Source organism: Brassica napus, chromosome A5 (genome assembly GCF_020379485.1).
Source record: "Brassica napus cultivar Da-Ae chromosome A5, Da-Ae, whole genome shotgun sequence".
Taxonomy (NCBI): domain Eukaryota; kingdom Viridiplantae; phylum Streptophyta; class Magnoliopsida; order Brassicales; family Brassicaceae; genus Brassica; species Brassica napus.
Genome location: NC_063438.1, coordinates 2,272,851 through 2,295,767, shown reverse-complemented (window position 1 = coordinate 2,295,767; position 22,917 = coordinate 2,272,851). Strand labels below are relative to the sequence as shown.

The 22,917-nt window shown below is 37.5% G+C and overlaps 6 protein-coding genes across 8 annotated transcripts; 3 read left to right on the top strand and 3 right to left on the bottom strand.

The window, feature by feature from the left end:
- Positions 1–287: 287 nt before the first annotated feature.
- Positions 288–2,725, top strand: LOC106396690 (cysteine protease ATG4a). Of its 2 annotated transcripts, XM_013837159.3 has the most exons (5): positions 288–545; positions 974–1,043; positions 1,171–1,458; positions 1,519–2,233; positions 2,310–2,725. In XM_013837159.3, exons 3-5 carry the CDS (start codon positions 1,260–1,262, stop codon positions 2,551–2,553), a joined length of 1,158 nt encoding a protein of 385 aa, XP_013692613.2. In that variant the 5' UTR covers positions 288–545; positions 974–1,043; positions 1,171–1,259; the 3' UTR covers positions 2,554–2,725. The 2 variants fall into 2 exon arrangements, with proteins under 2 accessions (XP_013692613.2, XP_013692612.2); XM_013837158.3 differs by having other exon boundaries at positions 974–1,458.
- LOC106392493 (F-box/kelch-repeat protein At2g44130-like) lies at positions 2,545–4,036 on the bottom strand. Its single transcript, XM_048780419.1, has one exon. The coding sequence runs from the start codon at positions 4,034–4,036 to the stop codon at positions 2,747–2,749; it is 1,290 nt and encodes a 429-aa protein (XP_048636376.1). The 3' UTR covers positions 2,545–2,746.
- Positions 4,037–8,466: 4,430 nt separating this feature from the next.
- LOC106396077 (60S ribosomal protein L7-3) lies at positions 8,467–10,063 on the top strand. Of its 2 annotated transcripts, none has more exons than XM_013836374.3 (6): positions 8,467–8,597; positions 8,838–9,016; positions 9,111–9,208; positions 9,291–9,348; positions 9,448–9,527; positions 9,605–10,063. In XM_013836374.3, exons 2-6 carry the CDS (start codon positions 8,843–8,845, stop codon positions 9,921–9,923), a joined length of 729 nt encoding a protein of 242 aa, XP_013691828.1. In that variant the 5' UTR covers positions 8,467–8,597; positions 8,838–8,842; the 3' UTR covers positions 9,924–10,063. The 2 variants fall into 2 exon arrangements, with proteins under 2 accessions (XP_013691828.1, XP_013691829.1); XM_013836375.3 differs by having other exon boundaries at positions 8,553–8,680.
- A 1,240-nt stretch (positions 10,064–11,303) lies between these two features.
- Positions 11,304–13,955, bottom strand: LOC106396076 (guanosine nucleotide diphosphate dissociation inhibitor 1). The gene is made up of 13 exons (NM_001316095.1): positions 13,869–13,955; positions 13,698–13,760; positions 13,526–13,609; positions 13,322–13,429; positions 13,067–13,239; positions 12,878–12,989; positions 12,703–12,783; positions 12,546–12,608; positions 12,349–12,450; positions 12,144–12,268; positions 11,615–11,825; positions 11,450–11,524; positions 11,304–11,354 (listed from the first exon to the last, which is right to left on the bottom strand). Exons 1-13 carry the CDS (start codon positions 13,953–13,955, stop codon positions 11,304–11,306), a joined length of 1,335 nt encoding a protein of 444 aa, NP_001303024.1.
- Positions 13,956–15,490: 1,535 nt separating this feature from the next.
- On the top strand, positions 15,491–18,257 carry LOC106396016 (ankyrin repeat protein SKIP35). Its single transcript, XM_048780418.1, has 4 exons — positions 15,491–15,639; positions 15,737–16,596; positions 16,684–17,119; positions 17,190–18,257. Exons 2-4 carry the CDS (start codon positions 16,028–16,030, stop codon positions 18,006–18,008), a joined length of 1,824 nt encoding a protein of 607 aa, XP_048636375.1. The 5' UTR covers positions 15,491–15,639; positions 15,737–16,027; the 3' UTR covers positions 18,009–18,257.
- A 562-nt stretch (positions 18,258–18,819) lies between these two features.
- Positions 18,820–19,285, bottom strand: LOC125609583 (ARGOS-like protein). Its single transcript, XM_048781101.1, has 2 exons — positions 18,977–19,285; positions 18,820–18,843 (listed from the first exon to the last, which is right to left on the bottom strand). Exons 1-2 carry the CDS (start codon positions 19,283–19,285, stop codon positions 18,820–18,822), a joined length of 333 nt encoding a protein of 110 aa, XP_048637058.1.
- Positions 19,286–22,917: the final 3,632 nt, after the last annotated feature.

The following is a 22,917-nucleotide window of genomic DNA, read 5'->3' as shown; positions in this document are numbered from 1 at the left end:
ACTGTTGACCACGCTCGTCTTGGGCTTTTATGGGCCTTTTTAAAAGCCCAATCCAGTAGCAATATTGTTGCGTTATGTGTTGGATAATTACATAACTCGCTGTCGATAATCACATTTCTATTTGCTGCTAATCCCTTATTTTATTTATTTTTTGCAATTGGGCAACTGTATTATTCACGGGAAACCTTAAAATAGCAAAACTATATTATAATTATTTTTCTAGGATTTATACCAAAAAAAAAGTCTCAAATCTTTATATTTTTTTTATAACCCTCGAGTGATAATGATAACCCTGATTTATGTGAGAACTAATTTATAAATCAAATAAAGGCGTCATTAAAAAAATCTAATCAGAGCTTTGAAGAAGTAGAGAGAGGAGATTCTCAGATTGTGTTCCAAAGGAGACAAGACACACGTTCGCCTTAGTTGTCCGTTGTAAAGGTATCTTCGACGGGACTCAGAAGCAAGACGATACAACACGAAACCGATCTTCTTCTCTTTCTTCTTAGCCTCGTTGGCGGTTGTTTGATCCATCCATCTCTCAGGTGATGATCCTTTTGCTTCCTGCTAATGATTCGGAGTTGTGAGAGTTAGTTCCTAACCTAGATTAGATGACGAAATCGTTTACTATTTAGCTCTGTCAATTTGTGTTTTTATTACATGAATCGTTTTCAATTACTTAAAAGTCTGAATCTTTATTCTGTATTTTGTGGTTTTCTGAATAATTTCTTTAATTAGGAGAGTATGCATGTTGAATTAGAATGCTTATTATGTCTCTAATGAACCCCTAAGCCCTCTTAAATAGACATGTGGATTAAGAATGTTTTAAAGACATGGTTTTTGTCTTAAACTCCTCTGAACCTGGTAATGAAGAGTTTCTTATGTTAGTGTTTGAGGTTAGGAGCTTATAGCTCATCTTTGTTTTGCTTCTACTTGTAGTGTGTTTTGATGTATTTCATGTGTGTTGTTTCAGATAAGGTTCCTCAGGGCTTAGCGTTTGCTTCTATGAGACGGACACGTTGCAATTGGTGCTTCATGTCTAGGTAATGAAGGCTTTAACTGATAGATTTGTTCCTCAACAACGTTCTCCATCACCCCCAACACCTCTAGTTTCATCAGATTCAGAACATAGTGATAATAAGTGTACCTTGTGGTCGACTTCTTCCTCAGTTTCTCAACCGTATAGGGAGCCGTCTACAACTTCGGGGCGTAAACAACTTTGCGCTGCTACTTGGACATCGTTTGTAAAGAAAGTCTCTATGGCGAGCGGTGCGATCAAGAGGTTCCAGGACCGTGTTTTAGGACCAAACAGGACTGGTCTTCCCAGCACAACAAGCGACTTTTGGCTACTAGGCGTCTGTTATAAATTATCCGAGGATGAAGAAACAGATGATGGCAGCGTAGTGGCTGCATTGAAACAAGACTTTTCCTCCAGAATACTGATGACATATCGTAAAGGTTTGTACAAACTCAAGCCAAGTTTATTGCAGAAGATTCACCGTTTTATTTTTTTTACAGGTTTTGAACCTATTAAGGACACGAGTTACAGCAGCGATGTAAACTGGGGATGCATGATACGGAGCAGCCAGATGCTCTTTGCTCAGGCGTTGCTTTTCCATAGACTGGGAAGGTCTTGGAGGAACAAGAACTCCGAGGTTAGCTCAGTGCAGCCTGAGCAGGAGTACTTGGAGACGTTGGAACCTTTTGGTGATTCCGAGGCTTCAGCTTTCTCTATTCACAATCTTATACTAGTTGGAGAGACCTATGGTCTCGCTGCTGGGTCATGGGTGGGACCGTATGCTATTTGTAGGTCGTGGGAGTCGTTAGCGTGCAAGAAGAGGAAACAAAGTGATTCGCTTCCTATGGCTATTCATATAGTTTCTGGCAGCGAAGATGGGGAGAGAGGTGGAGCTCCAGTTCTATGTATAGAAGATGTGATCAAGTCTTGTGTGGAGTTCTCGAGAGGAGAGGATGAGTGGGCACCGCTTCTGCTCTTGGTCCCGTTGGTTCTCGGTCTTGACAGAGTGAATCCAAGGTACATTCCATCTCTCAAAGCCACGTTCACTTTCCCTCAAAGCCTTGGAGTTTTGGGTGGAAAGCCAGGTGCTTCGACTTACATAGTTGGCGTTCAAGAGGACAATGGTTTCTACCTTGATCCACATGATGTTCAGCAGGTGGTCACAGTGAACAAGGAAACTCTAGATGTTGTTGACACCTCCTCCTATCATTGCAAGTAAGTTTTCATCACTCTTATCTATTCACTTGACCAGTTATCTTCAGAATCTTAAGTGTTTTTTACTCTGCATCAGTGTGCTTCGTTACGTTCCATTGGAATCACTTGACCCATCACTAGCTCTCGGATTCTATTGCCGCGACAAAGCTGACTTCGATGACTTGTGTCACCGAGCATCGACACTAGCTGAGGAATCAAAAGGCGCTCCGTTGTTCACCGTCACTCAAACCCACAGCTTGGTTAACCACCACAGCAGCTGCGAGTTTGTGGAGGATAGAGAAGAAGAACATGGAGAAGAAGATGACTGGCAATTGTTATAATCATCATCAAAATTCAAAAAAAAAAATATTTTACAATTCTTTTCCTTCAGACAAGATACAATGTTGCACTATGAAAAAAGCTTGGTCATATCTTTAGAATCTTCGGATCAGATCACAAAGACAATGTTGTACTTTTAAAAACACACGTTTAATCAAAAAGCAGTTTGTGTTTCATCACATCTATTAAAAAATTTCAGACATAGATTGAAGCATGTGAGAATGGTAGAGAGGAGAAACCAAAAGGAATCTCATGGTCATGGACACGACTCCATTTCTCCTCCGTCTTCCTCATCATCATCGTTCCTCTGCCTCCACTCTCACTCCCCCCGCCACTCATCACCACCGCTTCACCTCCTAAACTTCCTCCGTAAACCGAGCTTCCGGTGACCGGAAGCTCTATACTTTCAAGATCAAGTCTCCATTTTCTTGACTCGTCTTCAGTCTCCCACTCTCTCTTACAGTCAGAGAAACACCATAACTTAGAGGAGGAGCCTCTGATGTCTCCGTCGATGATGCGGCCTCTAGGGCTAGTATCAAAGAACGGCCACACGTTCTCGATTCTCGACCAGGAGTTTGTTACAGGATCGTAAACTTCTCCGTCGGAGCGGAACCTCCCTTGAGACTCTGTTCCGTAACCGCTCAAGACGCAGAATCTTAGCTCCTTCCCAACGGTATAACCGTCACATAAGTGGGCCGATAATGGGCCGTCCTTGTCAAAATTTAAATGGGCTTTTTGAAGGCCCATGGCGAGTCCTTGACACTCGTCTCTTCCTTCCGTCATCGGAGGAAGCATCAACCACTCGTCTTTCTCCACGTCGTACACCTCCGCTGATCGCAAAGCGTTCTTCTGATCGTCGTGTCCTCCGGCGACGTACACTTTCGTGGAACCGACGGTAGCGCAGGCGAAGAAGGAGCGCGCTTCGTTCATAGACGCTCCTTTTCTCCACCTCCTTCCGCTTCCTTCTCCGGCGAGCTCGAGGACGTAAACGTCTTTCACCGGCTGTAGCGTCTCCGGATCCCACCCGCCGATGAGGAGAATCTTCCCGGAGGCCTGAACCGCGACGCACTCGCAGAAAAGCGGGATCTGCTGACCTGGAAACGCGACGCGGTTCCACGTGGACATAGTGGCGTTGTAAACGCTCAACCCAAACCGCGGCGTCCCCGAAACGCGCGGGGACTCATCCTCCACTTCTTTCTCACCCAGTAATGTCTCTCCAACCGCTTTGGACGCTGGATTTGGCGGCGTAAGCGGTTGAACCAAACAGAGGAGAAGCTCTGCTTTGCCGCATCTCTGCCGTTCTTTGGTAAACGAAGAGTCAGATAGTAAGCTGCGCCAAGAACGGCTAACAGACTTCATATCGGACTGAAACTGGTACGGTACTCTGACCAGACACTCGATAGCTAACTCGGACGGTAAACCGGGAATCAAACCGTGACACTTGTGAATACCTTTTGAAACGTCACCAGCTCTCTTTTTCGACATTACTATACTTGTTAGAGAAGAAACAAAGAGGGTTGAGTTTGAATTGAGCTTAACAAACACTGAAGAAGATGGGAGTTTAATTACTTTGAGCGTGTTTGAAGGTAAAGGAAACGAAGGTGGCAAAGCCTTTATATAAGGGAAGGAGGAGGACGATAGAGTCTTGGTTTAAAACTACGCGACGGTTCGGTTTATACTTTTCCAATTTTAGCAGCTTCATGTACTTAAAAAAAAAGTGTTTTCTTTACCAGAAATTACAGCCGCAACTTCTTTACCAGTATATCAACTCCACGTTGATATACTTGATAGATTTAGTGATGAGATAAAAAAAACTATATATTATATTATTCGTATTTTTGGTGAAATTTTCGAGATATATTTACATAAAAATAGTCTATGTTGTAACATTAGGTAACTTTTTTAGGTTAAGTGAAGTTAGGTAAAGTTGATTGTATTAATATTCATCAGTTGATACTGTCCCACTATATGTTTTACGCTTTTACCACACTAAAGTATAAAAGTAGCTTTGACCTAATAGCCTTTTTAACTAGATTACTAGATAATATTAAGTGTATATTCTCCCTGTCAATGTCACCTGATTCAACCATAGTAAATAGAGACGCAAATGGTCAAAAGCAGTGACATCTTTGATCTTCATATTTTCATAATCTTGATATGTCCATGTTATTGATCAATAGGAAGACTTCTAATCGAGTTAGAGTTTTGAACGTGAGGTACATATATAGCGTAATCGATGTATGTATGAACCAGGTCAATAATTCAACTTCCAATTAAGTTTACACATCACCTTGAAAAACGGTACCCGTAACCATCTTGATAAAGGTCGTCCCGACCTAGCTTTGTATTTAGGAAAATATTTTAAATGTAAGAAAGCCAGTAGGCTTCTAGAAGCTTTACAAGGAGAAATAATACTAGTATATATGATACTGTAATACGTACAAAGTGAGTCGTATTCACAGACGCAACCGTCAACCGATATTATCATTAAACATATTGTGATCATGAGCTTTATCATTATCTAAATTACATCTTCACATCCATTCTGCATGGAGCACGCACTATCAAACAAATTCTTAATCTATGCTCAATTGTTAAAGTTTTATGATATCATCTCGTGTTTGTATACGTATTAGCTTATTACATATATATAATGTTGTGAGGGAAGTTACATTATAGTCTTCTAGAAGGCCTCATGGATGCATTAATATTAGATTTGGTTATTTTCAGTACGGTGACACGTCGACTATGACATGCACCGACGTAAAGGTACGTTTCGCGGATTTACAATTACAGCCTCACACAAGTCATCTCCTCTCGACCAGACAATAATGCCACATGAATTTCATATCATATTATTAAACAACAAAAATCTTGAGGTGCGTACGTTAAAAATGAAAAAGTGGAAATATAAGACTTGATTTAGTCACAAAACATGTTGTGCATAGGTAATTAATTGAACGCATCTGTGTGCAATACAAAAATCATGTAGCTACAACAAGAGACTATATATACCACTTGCAAAAAGGAAATATTTTCTTTTTGTATACAGTGTACATGCATGTGAATCATTATATAGCTAGATATTTTTAATATAATTTCGTCTATATGAATATGTTGTATTTCATTCTCATGACCAGACTTATCATGATTACATTTCGTCCCATTGTATTCATGAAATCCAAGAAAAATACAATTTACAGTTTTGTTGATATATTACGAAAATCTTTTTCGTCTTTTTCTTCGCGAATAAGCCCATGGTAATCATAACCCGGTGTCGGTACGTTACATAGATAGTTTAACTGTTACATCACAACAATGCCAAACAATAGTTCAAAGATACTAATTCAAATATCAACCACGGAAACAATACTAGTTAACGTTTTAGTTTATGTTCCAAAAAAATTGTGGGGGACTAATTAATTTTAATTTTAAAATTACTACAGCTTAGGTTAATACATGTTTTAATTATTGGGAACTTCGACCAAGTGGTAAGAAATGTTAGATGGCCGTTATAGAGTAAGACTAAACTTTATCACATAGATTCAAAACCGGTGATGTCCATATGCAGGGGATGGGGATGCAGAGGGTGATGATGACTTAGAAAGATGTTCTTGTGTAGATCTTGTAATATGTGATTTTCGTAAATGTTATAATATTTGTTTTTAGCTAAAATGAACCTTATTGAACATAGCCAAAAATGTTTTTAGTGGATGTGTATGAGAAAGGAAAATAATAATATAGTCGTCCATTGATAAGAGCTGGGTCCATTGTTCTCACATTATTGGTCTTCTTCTTTTGTCAACCGTCCTTTATTATTGTTATATCATATTGTAATTATCTCTCTGTCGTCTTCTGTGTTTTGAATCATCAACAAAAATTGTCGAGTGAAAACAGAACAATCCTCGAGTCACCGTCGTAGGTAATCTAGCTAGTCAAGTAGAGTGTATTGGCATAGTATATCGTTTTGGTTCACATGTTTAATTTTACCACCTATTCATATCAATAATTAGCCTAAACACTAACCTTGGCAATTTTCACAAAAGAAAAACCTGCCACTAGTGTTAAGGGAGACAACTCCTGTAACAATTTTGTCGACTAACGAAAACTACGTTATGTAGAGCCAGTTATAGACACAATCCAATAAAACATTAAATGTGTGACTGGTGACCATTTAAAAAACACCTAAAAAATAAAGAAAAATGAAAAAGAATAAAATAAAATGAATGAATGAGAATTATTGTTCCTCTTCAAAAATAATGAAGAATCATTTTGCTTTGTTATTCTCTACAAAAAAAATGATAATGAATAAAAAGAAATTAATTTCTTATAAATAGTGTATTTTTATGGAAACCATAAGAGCATGTTTATCGGCGTCGCTTAGGAGGGTTGTTTAGCTAAATTGGCAATTAAAATAAAAGGAAAATAGACAATTAAACAAAGGACGTCGCCTAATTTGGGTCTCGAAGGCACGTTGCTTAGCGGGTACGTGGCACAATCAGGTTGGCTGGAGGAGCAGTGTCGTCTTTCGTCTTTTTTCTTTTTCTTCTCTCGGTGGCGAAACAGGGAGTCCTCGACACCTCGACGACTCCTCGACGCCATGAAGCCGCTCTGCATCTCGAGATTGGAGACCATGGTTGGTTGTTTCTCCCCTCTCCGATGCTCCAATCATCAATCCCCAACGTCTCAGCTCTCCTCCACTGCACAGTCCCTGAATCATCGGCGTCGTCAGCTCTCCTCCACCTCAGTTTCGACATCGTCAGTTCATCTCTGTCGTGCTGCTCATCGTTGGAATCAAGTTCGCCGTCGCATTCGAAAGACTCGTGAAACATCAATGGCTACTTTTGGCTATTTTGCACATCCAGTCCTCATAGTTTGGTTCTTTTCTTTTTGACCCCATCACAATTTTAATATTTAAAAATTCACTAAGCACCCACTAAGGGATTGCACCAATAAACATGCTCTAAGGAATTGAATGTTCATTCGCATTCCTTTGGTCATCAATCACACCTTAAGTTTAGTTACAGTCTAAGTTTGATCAGTAAATTTTTAAAAAGAAATATGTAATATATATATAAACTCCTAAAAAAAATTCAATATTTTTTAAACAAAATTCTTACTAAATAAATATCTACTAGTAACAAAGTTCACGACGATAGCAATAGTTGGTTTACAGTGAAACTTTGAAATCGCTACGAAATCAAAGAGGGTGTTGTGTGTTTCTTGGTTGATTGACTTAAGTGGATTGGTTTCTACTTATTTGATTGACATCTATATTGGTTTTGAAAATTAAAAATTAAAAATATAAATTAATAGTTAAGAATAGAAGAGTAGGATAAGGGTTCTAGAAAAGGATTGATATTTTATTTCCTTTTTCAGGAGTTGTCTTCCTCATGGGGACGAAAGAAGTGGCCAAGCACTTATCGTATAAACGTCTTTCTTCTTTCTTGCTTTACGGTTACTAAAATTTCTTCTAGAAGACCATATGTGCAAGTGTAACCAAGTTAGTGCAGAATATCAGCATGTTTTAAATTAATTATTAAAAAGTTAACTAACTTCTAGTTTAGATAAACCGTATTCGATCTATGGTTTACCAGACAGCATGGACTTGGTCATTCTGTAACCAAAAATTAGCCTCCAAATTTAATATTCACAGCTCAAAATTGTATTCACCCTTGTTGGGGCTATACGATTCTTTGCACCATGATTTTTTATAAACTTCTGACGATAATAAAATAATAAGAGTGAAACATTTCAGATTTTCAATTTGTAACCAAGGCACCAAGCGAATCCTGTAAGAGAACTACAAAACGAATTTTTGTTTGTCATATAATTATTCTCATAACTTGGACCACTCGTTTAAGGTATTTTACAATGGTCCGGTTAATTATGTAAGTGGATGCTGGGCCCAAATTAACCGAGGCCCAATGTTAGGCCCGTTTAAAGAAAATAATAGGGTTAACAATTAAAACCCTAAAACCCATTTTGATTCATTCGTCTTCTTCTTCCTCTCTGCGCCGCGCTCTCTATCTCACTTGCTCTCAAAGTAAGCTTCTTCGATCTTCCTCGTATACTTTCGTCTCGAACCATAAGTGTTCTCTTGTACCCAGTGACAAGCTCACTTCCTAGGTTTTGTATACATATTAAAAAAACTTTACTTTATGATATAGCTGTTTGGTTTAAGTCATTACATCAATGTTTCTGCTTAATACAATGCTCAAAGGTTGTCTCTTTGGTTTACTGTTTTGGTTGGGAAGCTTATGTTTTTGTTTTTTTGTTATGTTAGGAGAAATGGCTGAATCCAAAGTGGTGGTTCCAGAGTCTGTCCTAAAGAAGATCAAGAGGGAAGAGGAATGGGCATTGGCTAAGAAACAGGAAGCTGCAGCTGCTAAGAAGAAGAGCGTTGAGAACAGGAAGCTTATCTTCAAGAGAGCTGAGCAATATGCTAAAGAATACGCAGAGAAGGTTAACTAAACACACTTAAATGAGATTACTTTTCTCTGTTGATGGTTGGTGGTTCTGATGAATAGACTCTCTTTTTTTTCCTCAATTGTTTTAGGATAATGAGTTGATCCGTTTGAAGCGTGAGGCTAAGTTGAAAGGAGGGTTCTATGTTGACCCTGAGGCTAAACTGCTCTTTATCATTCGTATCCGTGGGTATGTTGTTGATCTTCTCTTACAGAATGTTCCAAAACAGTTTCTGTTTGTTTGCTTAAAATGAATGTTTGTGTGTTTGCAGAATCAACGCTATTGACCCAAAAACCAAGAAGATTCTGCAGCTCTTGCGTTTGAGACAAGTAAGTCTTAAAGTCTCCTAAGTTCATCTAGTCTCAGACATCATATGATTACCAATAAGATATGTCTGCTAACTTGTGTGTTAACTTGTGTGTGTGCAGATCTTCAATGGTGTGTTCCTTAAGGTGAACAAGGCAACAATCAACATGTTGCGTCGTGTTGAGCCTTACGTGACTTACGGGTAATCTGATTCTTTCTTCTCCCTCTATGGTAAACACAAGAATCTGCTCTAAGTGTGAGATGATATGTCTGGTGCAGATACCCAAACTTGAAGAGTGTGAAGGAGCTAATCTACAAGAGGGGTTTTGGAAAGCTGAACCACCAGAGGATAGCACTCACCGACAACTCCATTGTGAACGAAGCTCTAGGAAAGCACAACATCATCTGCGTGGAGGATCTGATCCACGAGATCATGACCGTTGGACCTCACTTCAAAGAAGCCAACAACTTCCTTTGGCCATTCCAGTTGAAGGCACCACTCGGTGGTCTTAAGAAGAAGAGGAACCACTACGTTGAAGGTGGTGATGCTGGAAACAGGGAGAACTTCATCAACGAGCTTGTCAGGAGGATGAACTGATGAAATAGCTTTCCTTCTATCATCTTTCCCCCATTTCATAGTTTTTTTTTTTGTTTGGATTGGATATGAGCTGCTTTGTTTTGACCGTTTGATCTTAGTCGAATACAATCTTTAATTAATAAACTTTGTTTTTCAAAATCTTTGTTGATCACATTTTTGAGTTCTTATACAGGCTACTTCCCTGAAAGGTTGTCAGATTAACGTTTAACACATCCTAACACATTTGAGCCGGTTTGGTTTTCTTAGCTTTTGGTTGAATGAAGGTAAAGACGAGACAGGTTGTGGGAGGAGAGTTTGTTTGTTTGTTTGCTCACAGAAGAGATGAGTTGAGACTGGTTAATTCTTCCACTGTCTCAGCAATGGTTTCACCTCAGTCTCCTGAGATATCTATTATGAACTTCTCTCCTTTGGGTAATAGTGGTGTTCCTTTTGTCTCCAAGAAACGGTGGTTTTTTGGCAGAAGTAACACACTATACCACCTTTGCAGCTTAATGGTAGTAGAGTTGAATTTTGAGCGCTAGAGGTATGGATATGGAGATGGACGTTTAAACGATTTAGAGAAGGTGATAGATGAACTGGGCTGAAGCTATGGAGGAGGAGGAGAAGATTGAATCCTAACAACCACCACTTTTTCATTAGCTGGAATGAATCTCAAAGGCTTCTGAGGTTGAACGAGCGCTGAAGAAGGCTAGGTCAACAACATGAGGAGCTATCTTATCACCAAATGGGAAGCTTGAGTGGGGAATGCAAAGATGAGGAGATGAACAAGATGAGGAGAAGTGTCTCCTTTGGCATTAATGGGAATGATGACCAATGTGTCAGGTCCTGTGAGAGACTACAGCGATGAGCCAGAATCCAGATGTGTCGTGACTGGTGAAAGATAGTGCACAGGAGGGAGCCTTCGGGTTGAATGGTGCAACTTATCTTCAATGGTGATTTAATACACTATAACAACTGCAATCCACGGTTGTATGGTCCATTCAACCATTCTCTTTGGCAAAAAGACCTGAGTTCTCACTCCCTGACGGTGATCAGTTTACAAACACTACCTCATTTGAGCCAGTTTAGTGTTCTCAGCATTTGGTTGATTTACTTAGCTGGGCCAAAGATCATGAAACGAGTCTAAAGGAACCATAGAGGCGAGGATTGTTCAACTGCAAGAGCGTATTCTTTAATAATCCCCACTTCATATAAACCACGAAATCCAACATTTTGGTCTTAGGAATGAAACAGACAACATGAGGAGATCAAACTGATTTTGTGTTTAAACAGACAACATGAAGGGAGGAGACAAGTGAGAACGTTTGAGATGGGATAAAGACAACCAGTACATCAAGTTGTTTGACTAGAGAGGAAGAGAGCTTTGCCATTTTTTCTCAATCATTCCTCTGCAGCACTAGCTGCGTTAAGGTCCACACTTAGATCCAGTTCCTGCAACACACAAAAAGTGATCACTTCCAGCTCGCATAAGATGTGGGGTTAATGAGAAAAAAAAAAACAATATTTGTAAGAATCTGGAGCATTACCTTGCCGGTGATAAGTTTATACATGTTCAACACATCAACAACAGTAGTATCAAAGTGTGTTGTAGCATCATAACTCTGTTTAAGACGGGAGTTAAAAAAAAAGTTTTTATTAGAAGCAATCTAACTTTGAGATGCTCACAGATAAAGGCTTTTAAGTAAACAAACCGTTGAAATGAAGCAGTTGTCCAGAGTGGGTTCGTTGACAGGCTCGTATCTATCATAGATGTCGAAGAACAGCTCATCAACTTGACCGAGAAGGTCGATTCCAGGCTTCAGCTCGGTCTGAGGGTTGTCAGTCTCTGCGTCTGTCGACACAAATGCTATGAATTTTCCCTTGGGAGCAACGTTGTGTGAATACGAACAGCAGAAGACATACCTGTCAATTTACAATCAAAATGTTATCATGAGCCGGGAAACAAACATATCAACCCACTCAATATTTACACACGGCTAGGTTCTATAATGTCAGTGTATTATAACCAAGAAAACAATATTGTTGAGACGAGTGTCCTACCAAACTTAAGTGTGAACCAAGTGATAAGGTATCTCAGCAAGCTCAAGAGTCAAGAGTATAATCAGACATAACTTAGCTACCACACCTAATAATATATGGACCTAACGTTTCAATTTGTTTCAGTCATAAAGACTCATTTACTTCTATCAGTGCAACCACAAGACGAATAAGAGAACTCACATGTCTGATTTGCGGCCCAATTGCTTTTGAGGTAGGATGACTTGCACCGAGTGAGAATCATTGGTGTTTGGAATAGGGTGGCTCATAATGGCAATCGCCCTAGCAACTCTGCCAATCTTCCTCACCTGTTTAAATAAAAAGTTAAAACATATCAAACATACTCCTAACGTAAATAACCAGAAGATATGTGATTATCAGTCATTACCTTGTTGGGCAGGTAGGAAGGATCGCAGACAACTTTCTTACATTTGGCAGTCTCTCCCTCAGATGTAACACCCATAACCTTACCTTCCTCATCGAACTCCACCTGTTATAAAAGCAACAGTTAATGGCGTCACAAGTTCTCTTTCTGTAAGCAGCAGAATCAGCAAAACAAAGAGCTGAAGGAAGCCAAAGTCATACCTTGCACTCAGGTTTATTCAACATGTAAGTCCCACCATAGACAGCGCTAAGTCTTGCAAATGCCTGAAACAAGTAATAGAAGAAATAAGTTCAAAGATAATCCAGAAACGTCAAAATAGTTCAACCAACGGAACGAAGCATGTATTAAAAGAAAAACCTGAGGCAATTCTCCCAATCCATAGAGAGGATAGATATACGGTGAACCTCCTTGGAAACGTGCAAGGGACTCTGCGTAGAGCTGATTAAAAAAATTCAAAGCAACACTGTCAAAAAACAAGACTTCTATAACAAGGAGATACATACTTTAAAGTCCAACAAGAGCAGTTCACTACCTTCATTCTCATCACAGTATCATACGCAGGTTGATGGAGATGGCTATCATTACTGTGAAGTGCCACTGCATGACCAATAAAGTCAATAGTGTTTTCATCCAGACCAAATTTCCTGTAAAAAAAAAAACATCTAACAGTTAGTAGCAGAGAGTCTAAAATTAGATAATGACAACAGAAAATCAGCCTTACGCAATCAACTCCTTGGTTGTAACTCTCTTCAAATCCACTCCATCATGTGTTTTCGGATCCTTCTCATCGTACTCCTGAACGTAGCTGAAGAACTTTCCAGCACGACGTTTCTCAAAAATACCCATAAGAGAAGATTTGAGGGCCTCCACTGGAGTTGCTGGCACCTTCTGAACCTGTAAGGTATTATCAAAACAGTTAAAAATGACTTCAAAGTGCAAAAGCCTGCATCAATCAGCTCTGTGAAAAGGCTAGTACCTTGCCTTTGACGAAGACGTAACTCCCATCAACAGCTTTAAAAGACAAGTACTTGGTCACATCGGTATGAATAAGGACACGAACAAGCTTCCCATTCGCCATCATAAACTAGTCCACCACAACAACAAACGAAAGATTAACACTTTTAGTAGTAGTAGTAACTCGTATATTAGTACAAATGAAGCTAGACTTTAATATCAAAACCTTGGGCATCATGTCAACATTGTAGTCTCTGCTAGAACCTAAATGAGCAGGAGCCTTGTCTTCTCCCCTAAACTTCTTCCACAGCTGCAAAACAAAACAAAAAGCAACATCATCAACAACATCAAAAATTTAATCTTTAAACATAAACATGAGAGAGAGTATTGTATTGGACCTGATTGAGATTAAGTGAAGTTGACTCTCCGCCGTAGTAGTCGTTCCTGTCCATGTGAAGTACCTATTTTGAACAAAAGATCACATCTTTAGCTAATCTAAAGGCAGATCTGGAACTTGGAGCTTAAAGTTCAGCTAATAGGAGATATAGTGGTCACTGAGATGGGATCACCTTGATGCCATCGACGGAGAGGAGGCCACTGAGGATGCACTCCTTGAGACCAGTACCGAGAACGATAACTTCGTACTCTTCATCCATGATTGGCTGATCGCTAGAGAAAGAGAGGGACTTTTTTTGTTGGTAGGAGGAGGCGACCGTCTAGAGAGATCGGTGGTGATGAAGTAGTCTATATATTTTGATCAAAATTAAAAGGAAAATAAATATACAGAGAGATGCTTTGCTTTGTTCAATGGAATAAAAAAGTTTTATTTTTCTCACTTTTATTTTATTCTTCTTGCGGGAAAATAACTAAATCATTTCAGTTTTTTTTTTGTGTTTGATAAAGGACTTGTTTTTTTTTTGTTATTGATCATTTTCTTATTTGATTACGTATTAAAATGGATAAATCAAAAAATTTAAAAGAAAAACCTATAACTGATGAATCAAATCTTACAATGTAAAATTTAATCAGCAATAATCTATGAAAATTTATCATGGATTTTTATGAATTAGTGATTTTTGAGATATTTTAAAAATTTCAAGCAGTAATATAGGTAAGTGATGACAATAAAAATACGTTTGATGTTTGCTTAGTTCACCTTTTTTTATCTGCTCTAAAATTGTGTTATGTTTACAACTTAAGTTTAGTTGTATTTTTCTTCTTCTTCTTTCACAATCTTTTAGTTATTTTTACTAATACGTTGAACTTTGGTTTGTTATTACTGTGTTTGGTAAAAAGTAATGTAGATTGAACTTTTGTAATAAAATATTTGTCAATTAAAAAATGATGTCATTCTCCAAACTGATTTTAATAACTACTAATAATCCAATTTGCATTTTTCTAACCCAATTCAATTGATTAATCAAAAAAAAGACAAGTTTGCTTAAGGGGAGGCAACCATAAAAATGAAAAAAAAAACAAAACGTCATCTATTTAGGGTATGACTGGTTTTCCCGCTACCACCCGCAAACGCAGCTTTTGCGAGTGGTAACGGTTGCTGGCGTTTTGCAACAATCGCTCAAACCGCTCTAAACCGTTCCAAAGCGCTCCAAATCGCTCTGAACCTCATAAATTCAAAAGCTGGTTCCAGCTAGCGTTTGCGGTTGCGGGCGTTTGCGGGATGACAAAAAAAAATTATTTTTTTCCAAAACAATATAAATACAAAAATAAAAAAATTCAATAAAAAAATTAAATTGAAATTATAAAAATGCTAAAATATATCAATTAAATTTTAATTAATATTATAAAACTTTAAAATAAAAATATTTTCTATATTTTTTAAAAAAAAGTTAAACTATAACTTTCTAAATATAATTTTTATATTTATTATAATATTATTATTTTTGATATTTTTATAATTGTATAAAATGTAAATATTGTTAATTTATTATTTAACTGCTGCTGCATTTGGTAGTTAACCAGTCATAAGTATCCCGCAAACGCACCAATTTCTAACCGCATAACCAGTCGTACAAATCTCTTAAAACCGCTAGAAACCGCAACCACCCGCATCCGCAAACTCCCGCAACCGTAACCGCAACCTCTGCGGTTGAACCAGTTAGGTCCTTATAAAGAAAATAATTTCCCCAAAAATATCTTTTCCTTGTTCCAAACATTTGTTACTGCAGATCTGAGGGTGGCAAAAAACAAAAAAAAACTTTTTAAGGTCACAATAAATAAATAAATTCTCTTATATAATTAAAAAAAAAAAAAAAGAGGAAGTCAGAACTCGAGGCAAGGCACAAGGGTTCATCTCGACCTCTCAATGAAAATCTCCTCCAGGTTCCTTCCTTCATCTCCTCCTCCTCATCAATTCTACGATTCGATGTTTTGTAAAGTTTGTTCCTTTTTAAACTATTCTTCTTCGTTTCCGTCTTAGGGTTTGTTCTTGATTCTCCGGGTCGAAGATTTTAGCTTTTCGATGCTTCTAATGACGGAAAAGTTCGAACCTTTCTCGCTCTCGTGAGCGTTTTTGTCCCTGAGATTCATTTGGGTTTGTTCAAGGATGCTCGTTGGATCAATCTAGAGTTGCAGATTGTGCAAGTGGATTCAAAGTTTGAAGCTTTTTTGGTTTTGTTGAGGTTTGGTTAGAGAAGGATTCGAGGAAGGGATATGGTATAGAGTTTTGGTTATTTGGGGGAAAAAAAAAAGAAGTTTTTTAATTTTGAAGATGGAGAAGGAGAGCGTGAGTGATGATGATGGATTGTACCCTGATGAGCCTTTTGGTTCCGAGTTTGAAACTGAGGAGATCCTGCAGGTTGAGAAAGGTGAAGGGAGTGGTGTGGTTTTCGCCAGAGAGGCACCTCTTATAGGTAATCAACCAAGCGAAGGCTTTGGTTCTAGTACAAAGAAACTAAAATGCAGTGGTGATGTTGATGTTCTTGAGATGGGGAGTCTAGGGAAAGAGAAGAAGCTTAGTAGACAGGACAGAATCGAACTGGGACGGCTCTTCCAAAACGCTACTAGCTCGCAGGATTGGGAACTCTCCGAGAGGATGATTGATTTGGCTGATCTGCAGACTCTGAATGATTTGTTGTGTATTAGTCTAGACTCCATTTGGTTCTTGAGCACAGAGGGAGAGTTAAGAGGTATCACCGGATTGATTGCGAAGATCATATGCCACGGTGCTCATGACTATACTAGAGCTACACTCAGAACTTCGTTTCTTGCTTCTTGTGTCTCCTCTTGCCGTAACCGGACTGTTAGTCTTTCTGATAGTGTAACTGTAATGGCTCAAAGGTAACGCATTTTATTATCTTTCTCGTTATTATAACAGCTTAGAGTTGCTTCTTTTGTTAGATCTTGTACATATCTCGGCTTATACAGGTTACATGAGCGTCTTCAAGAGTGTAACGGTGATGAGGTTCTCAAAGCAGAAGCGAGTACCAAAGTTCAGAAGTTCACTGAATGGGCCCTCAAGTGCATAGGCTTCCACTCTCGTTGCCAGGGCGGCGCTAGAGATAAAGCTAACCAAGACTCTGCTGCTGAGATCCAACTCCAGCTCGCTGCTTTCAAGACGTTCTTGGATCTTGCGGGAAACCATTTGACAGGGAAGGATTTCACAGAAGCCTTTGATGCAGCTTGCTTCCCGCTTACGCTCTTCTCCACCTCTTTTAATCCTGGCTGGGCTTCTGGAATCTCAGCTACTGTCATACATGGATTGCTCGGGATGCTGGTGGAAGGAGGAGCTGATAATGTTAATCAGTGCTTTCTTGAAGCTTCTCGGTTTGGTAGCACAGAGCTTGTGCGCATCTTGTTGCAGGTAACTAACTCTCTTTTGGCTAATGAGGTTTCTTTGTGCACTCTTTAACTTTCTATCTCTCTGGTGTTAGATTGCTCAGAGGAATAGCTTAGACGTGGATGTTGACTTAGCCTTGGGCTTTGCTTCCCATTATAGTAAGATTGAAACTATGGACTGCCTTGTGGAAGAAGGTCATGCCATGGCTTTCTTGGGTCCTTTGATGAGAGCAGCTGAGAGAGGTTGCATGCAAGTTGTGGAATGGTTTGTGAAAAGAGGCTGTCGTGAAATGGAGCTATGCTTGGCTCTCACAGCCGCCACTTCGAGTAGCCAAGTCGAGATCGCTGCTTATCTTCTCCCTCATGTGCCGAGACCTGTCCTCACTGCTCTCAGCATCGAGATCCTCAAAGCAGCTGGTGAAAGAAGCGATGGTTCTCTCTATGGAGTAGAGTTTCTCCTTAAATCAGACTTTTTGGGAGATCCTGTTGCTACTTACTCAGTTGCGGACACCATTGCAAAGTCAGAAGACGAGTCTGTTCCTTCAGAGCTGAAAACGTTTCTCCAAGAGCATTGGTCAGAGGCTGCGTTAAGCCAAGGGGTGAGGGAAAGCAGAGATAACTTCATGAACTTCATGAGGGTTTTGAAGATTGGTGAGTCTGCTATACGTTTGAAGGATCTACCTGGTCCATTGAGAGTTGCAGTTGCTTACATGCCGTTGTACAGAGAGTGTGTGAAAGCGGGAGGGAGGTTGCTCTCGCAGAGATTAAGAGGACAGCTCATGGAAGCCGTGAAGCAGCTTCAGGGGATTGTTGTGGACACAGAGGAAGCATGCAAAGGTGGTCATCATCATCAGCTCATGGCGGTATTGGAGCATCACCTTCCTCTTTTTTTGGTCAAAGCTTCTTCACACTGAGCAACAGTTGGATCCAGCACCCGAGTTATCCGGGTTTAACCTTGCCCATTTCTTTTAAAATAAGAACTGAATAAAATAATCATATTTGGGAATCCAGGGTTTGGATTATTATGAAAAGAGCTTTGTATAAACTAACTTCCTATGAGAATGTCTTTGTCAAGTCTTCCTAACCCATGGGAGAAGATGCTATCCAAAACGTTTTATTATAATATTATTTCAACTAAAAAGAAATAAAGATAGTCTTGCTTATGTCTCTGACTGAGTGTCCAAATGGTAACATGTACCTCGGTTCTAATTGTAATAAAAACTTGTATACATAGATATTTTAATTTTTAGTATAATTAACTGTGGTGTTGTTTTAATGGTTCGATTACCATTTGAAACATGAGTCTCATATAGGCTTTGTGGGTTTGAGTAGTTAGGGTAGTTCGGATGGTAAGACTAAGACTGGAATCTCGTCAAATTAAACCCAAATATTTTGGTTTAGCTCGGTTCAGTAGTAGTTCGGTTTTCAATTTTTTTTTTAATCGCAGTTTTTAGTTTCAATTATATTTCGGTTAATTTTTTTTTTGCTATTTTGAGTAGTTCATTTCAAAATTTTGTTAACAAAAAAAGTTTTCTTTTTATGAAAAAATTAACTAACCGAAAACTGAATTTTTTTTATAAACCTGTCAAATTAAACCAAACTCATTATCGAACTAATTGACAGAAATTTAGGTTCCGTTCGTTAAAAACCGCTGGCCTATCATATCAATAAATGTAAAATATTCCATTTTTCTCTAATCCCATTTACATACCATTATTGACCAAGTCATGCAACTGTATAGTAATAATACTGCAACAGATAACAAGTTTTACAAATGAAATAGTTAATATAAAATCTCTTCCTCTGAAACCTTATGTAATGACAAATAAAAAAAGAACAAACAAAAACAGAAAACGTTATGTTACATATAAGTGTTTGTTACATGTTTGGCATTAGAAGAAGAAGGCATAAAAGCAAGAACCATAAGCAGAAACATAATCCCAATAGGAATGAGAAGTAGCATAAAGGGAGGAGGAGGCAATGGTGGAAGAATCAAGGGAAGGATCAAGAGAGATGCTGTGAGACCAACAAGAACAACCACTGACTCTAAACTGAAGTAACTCGCCGTTACTAGCTTCCTCGGTTTGCTGCTCTGAGAAGAAGTCCGGATATATTCTTGCTTACTCATCATAGGAGCTTGAGCTGATCCACGAAAACTCATGTCTTTTCGGTTATCCCTTGTCGTATCCATGATTTTCTTGTTGGTCCAAGAATGGTGTTGAGAGAAACGGTTCAATTTGTCTTGATCTGTATCTTGAGTTCTTTCAGCTAAACTCCTTCAGCGAGAAGAAGAAGATGATTTAACGTTAGAGAGACTTTGAAACCTTTCGCTGTAAAGAAAATACAGAAGAAGTAACAAAGTTGGTGATATAGAGTTTGGTATATAAAAGCTGGTAAGAAGATATAAAAGTGAAGAAGAAGACAAGTAGCTATACAAAGAAAGGAAAAAAATAAATAATCTCTTTTGGGGTTAGACTCTTGTGGAATTAGAGAAGAAACAAGAAAGAGAGCAAGGTTCAGTGAATTTACAGGTTTTTTTTAGGCTATGATAATGTTTATATAGGACTAATATTTTTTTTTAATTTTCTCTTTGGGGGGTGACAAGTGTGACAAGCAAGTTGTTTGCTGATTCTGGAAGGTAGGCATGCAAAACTAGAATACTTGGCTTCTCTCTCTATCAAAAGGTTGGTTCTTCTCCCCTAGGCACTTTATCTCTCTTGACGTAGGCTGGAATTTATTTGAGGTAAGCCCCTGTTTGAAGTGGAGGTTTGTGTTTTTCTTTTTAGATTTGTTTTGAGGAATATTCTATGGTGGTTTAATTAAAATGAATGTATAATTCGTCTATTGTAGACTTGTAGTTATGTTTCTTTTTTTACTTATTAATCTCGTATTATTTATGAAATTTATAGTAAATAAAACATTAACCACTTGATGTTTTAAAACAAACAAACAAAATCTAAATCTTTTCTTTATTACAGAAGACTTTGAAATGTGATGGCGTTATTTATGGCTTGGTTGACATTGACATGATCCTGATAACACACAGCAATTAGCCACTAAAATGCTTGAAACATATAATTAAAGATTGTTAGCTATTAAAACGTTTGAAAGTAATCACTAAATCTGTGTACTATATGCATTGTTTATTACAGTAATATTATTATCATTCAGGGTTGTAATCTTTTGAAACTATGGACGGAAAAATAAAACGTACAAAGTAAAGATTCGAATTCATCTATTCTTCTGCACTAGAGGTGGATTCAAGTGATAACAATGATTAATATATTGAATATAGTGAATTTGCCCATTTAAATTTGACAAATATATACACAAATAGTAGTCTGTATATATAAACTGTATAGTTATATTTTCTATCTAATAATAATGTTGTTTATATGTTTATCGACCAATTAGAAGCCATAATGTTACTCTTCTATTCAGTATTTCGTGTGGTGTTTTACAAAAAAGAAAAGAGTATTTCGTGTGGTGGATGTATCATATAATAGTGTGTTCCTAGTGGGACAGTTGGTCCAATATTTATTTTATTTGGTTTTAGTGTTTTCTAAATTCTAATCGCTGTTGTCAAAAAAAAAAATCGTTACGATATTATCTTCTTTCTATGCCCATATATTTTTGCAAAATATTAGTAATAGTTAAAAGCAATGCTAATTTCTGCGTTTTACATGATACATTTGGTTGCGTGATCAATGAGGGACATGATGTTTCCGTAAGCAGCTCGTGTTTGGCCTTTCGGGTATTAACCAATTGACAGGTTACCAACACATTGCTTATTTATCTAACTAAATTCAATGAATCACATATAGTATATGACAACAAGACCAAACTATTTTACCAAAAAAAAACAAGACCTAACTAAATTACATCATTAATTAAGAACTTACATCCCCTTCATAAATAAAAGCAAAACTTTACAACGAGACACTGGTAAAGAGATGATGCATGCATACTTGAAATCTTACGATAAAAATAGATATTACGAGTCAGTTTAAAAAAAAAAAGATACTACGAGTGGCAAAATATAATAGTGGATATTTTTCCGACACTAAAGGATACTCAACTTATCCTTTTTTTTTTTGGCTAAAAAAATGATTAAATTCAGATCTATTAAAGACACAGACTTAACCTCCGGATAAAAGATGTAGTTTACGGATAGACCTTCTTTCGGGTATTCAAATGAGCCGAAATGCAGTATCTCATATCCGTATAGGGTGATCAAGAAAATATGACTTAGTTTCGCATAGCAGATAGATCAAACTTGAAATGTAGTGATATTTCAAGCACTTCCTCTTACCACTTGACCACAAACTCCCGGTCATAGTCAACTTATCTTGCAAAAAAAAAACTTATCTTGCAGATATGTACTTGATGCTAAAGTTAGGATCGATGCTATACATTTGAGTAGTTGACTAGTTGTGTAGAGAGATCAAACTCAATCTCTTTTTTTTTTTGGCAGCCGAGCTCAATCTCTTAATTATCCTGATCAAAAAAGATTTTGTTTGTAGGCAAAACCAAGAAAGATATATATATATCTTTTTATAGGTGAACAAAAACAACAGTTTTATTATTTATAGTAGGGTTTGTGGATTCTGTTAGTATTATTATAATTTTTAAGAAATTAGAAAACAAGTGTTACCAAAAAAAAATAGAAAACAAATAAATGCTGGAAAGGGAAAGGTACAGAAATGGCAACCCATGCATGATTGCCTTGAACATCGCAAACCCTTCCTCTAGATTGCATGTCTAGTGGTTGTGGACCAGTTGCAACAATATTCAACAAAATATAATTACTTTATTATAAATATATTATATAATTTGCATAATACATAAGCATTATTATCTCAATAACGAGTTTAAATGATATGCCCACAGCTTTTTTTCTGAGAACTATGATATGCCCACAGTTTCATCACATATTCGAGTATTATTGTTCATATTTCTCTACTAGGACTATCCTTTAATAATTTTGATGGCTTTACTTTCGGATTATAGATACACACATATATTTAAAATAGTATATAGTACTGTATAACATTAGCGAAAAACGTTAATGAACAATTAAATACACAATGATTTCAAAAGGTACATAATGTGGATGAAATTGCACATGACAATATCACGTGGCTCGTTCCGATCGATTCAATGCATATGATCTCGACCAACTTGTCTTATTAATATTCCTCGTACAACTCTTCAGTCTCTTTCTTCTACGTTTTACATTTTCAGTTTCCTTTTCTTTGATATACATTACCTTTCTCTTCATCACCTAACCCATATATAACCATTATATTCAATCATATGCATTATTAATTAATCTCGGAACTATTGATAAATTAATCCCTACACTCTCATTCATAGACAAAGCTAAGTATTTATGTTCTTTGGGGGTAAAGATAAGAATATATGGGGACATATACTTTAATTTTGTGACGAAGTCTGAGCAAAGATATGACCAGACTGAAAAGGGAATTAAAAGAACGGTGATAAGAAAATAAATTAAAATTCATGCATCTCATAATGAAGGAATTGGATTCATTGCATGTGTGGACATATCTATATACCAAAACCTGAAAAGCTAAAAAAGAATACTTAGTATAAAACTAAATAAAAGGAATAACATATATAAAGAGTAAATATAAAAATGATTGAATAAGTATGGAGGAGTAGGACCCAATATGGCAAGCATGGTGGCTGCTCTGTTGTTTTTGATACAATCTTCAAACTCTGTGTGCTCCCTTAACAAAAAAATCTAATACCATTCTTGTTTTTTTTTCCAAAACCTGCTTTAAACTTTTTAAATAGTTT

What these genes read in the sequence shown, in the direction of transcription:
- LOC106396077 (XM_013836374.3), top strand. Translation starts at nt 8,843, where the DNA reads ATGGCTGAATCCAAAGTGGTGGTTCCAGAGTCTGTCCTAAAGAAGATC. An exon ending in TTTATCATTCGTATCCGTGG is followed by an intron (nt 9,209 to 9,290) that starts GTATGTTGTTGA and finishes GTGTGTTTGCAG; the next exon opens with AATCAACGCTATTGACCCAA. An exon ending in AGCTCTTGCGTTTGAGACAA is followed by an intron (nt 9,349 to 9,447) that starts GTAAGTCTTAAA and finishes GTGTGTGTGCAG; the next exon opens with ATCTTCAATGGTGTGTTCCT.
- LOC106396016 (XM_048780418.1), top strand. Translation starts at nt 16,028, where the DNA reads ATGGAGAAGGAGAGCGTGAGTGATGATGATGGATTGTACCCTGATGAG. An exon ending in GTAACTGTAATGGCTCAAAG is followed by an intron (nt 16,597 to 16,683) that starts GTAACGCATTTT and finishes CGGCTTATACAG; the next exon opens with GTTACATGAGCGTCTTCAAG. An exon ending in TTGTGCGCATCTTGTTGCAG is followed by an intron (nt 17,120 to 17,189) that starts GTAACTAACTCT and finishes CTCTGGTGTTAG; the next exon opens with ATTGCTCAGAGGAATAGCTT.
- LOC125609583 (XM_048781101.1), bottom strand. Translation starts at nt 19,285, where the DNA reads ATGGATACGACAAGGGATAACCGAAAAGACATGAGTTTTCGTGGATCA. An exon ending in CTTCTTCTAATGCCAAACAT is followed by an intron (nt 18,844 to 18,976) that starts GTAACAAACACT and finishes TATCTGTTGCAG; the next exon opens with TATTATTACTATACAGTTGC.
- LOC106396076 (NM_001316095.1), bottom strand. Translation starts at nt 13,955, where the DNA reads ATGGATGAAGAGTACGAAGTTATCGTTCTCGGTACTGGTCTCAAGGAG. An exon ending in ACGTCTTCGTCAAAGGCAAG is followed by an intron (nt 13,240 to 13,321) that starts GTACTAGCCTTT and finishes AATACCTTACAG; the next exon opens with GTTCAGAAGGTGCCAGCAAC. An exon ending in TTGGGCCGCAAATCAGACAT is followed by an intron (nt 11,826 to 12,143) that starts GTGAGTTCTCTT and finishes GTAAATTGACAG; the next exon opens with GTATGTCTTCTGCTGTTCGT.
- LOC106396690 (XM_013837158.3), top strand. Translation starts at nt 1,047, where the DNA reads ATGAAGGCTTTAACTGATAGATTTGTTCCTCAACAACGTTCTCCATCA. An exon ending in ACTGATGACATATCGTAAAG is followed by an intron (nt 1,459 to 1,518) that starts GTTTGTACAAAC and finishes TTTTTTTTACAG; the next exon opens with GTTTTGAACCTATTAAGGAC. An exon ending in ACCTCCTCCTATCATTGCAA is followed by an intron (nt 2,234 to 2,309) that starts GTAAGTTTTCAT and finishes ACTCTGCATCAG; the next exon opens with TGTGCTTCGTTACGTTCCAT.
- LOC106392493 (XM_048780419.1), bottom strand. Translation starts at nt 4,036, where the DNA reads ATGTCGAAAAAGAGAGCTGGTGACGTTTCAAAAGGTATTCACAAGTGT.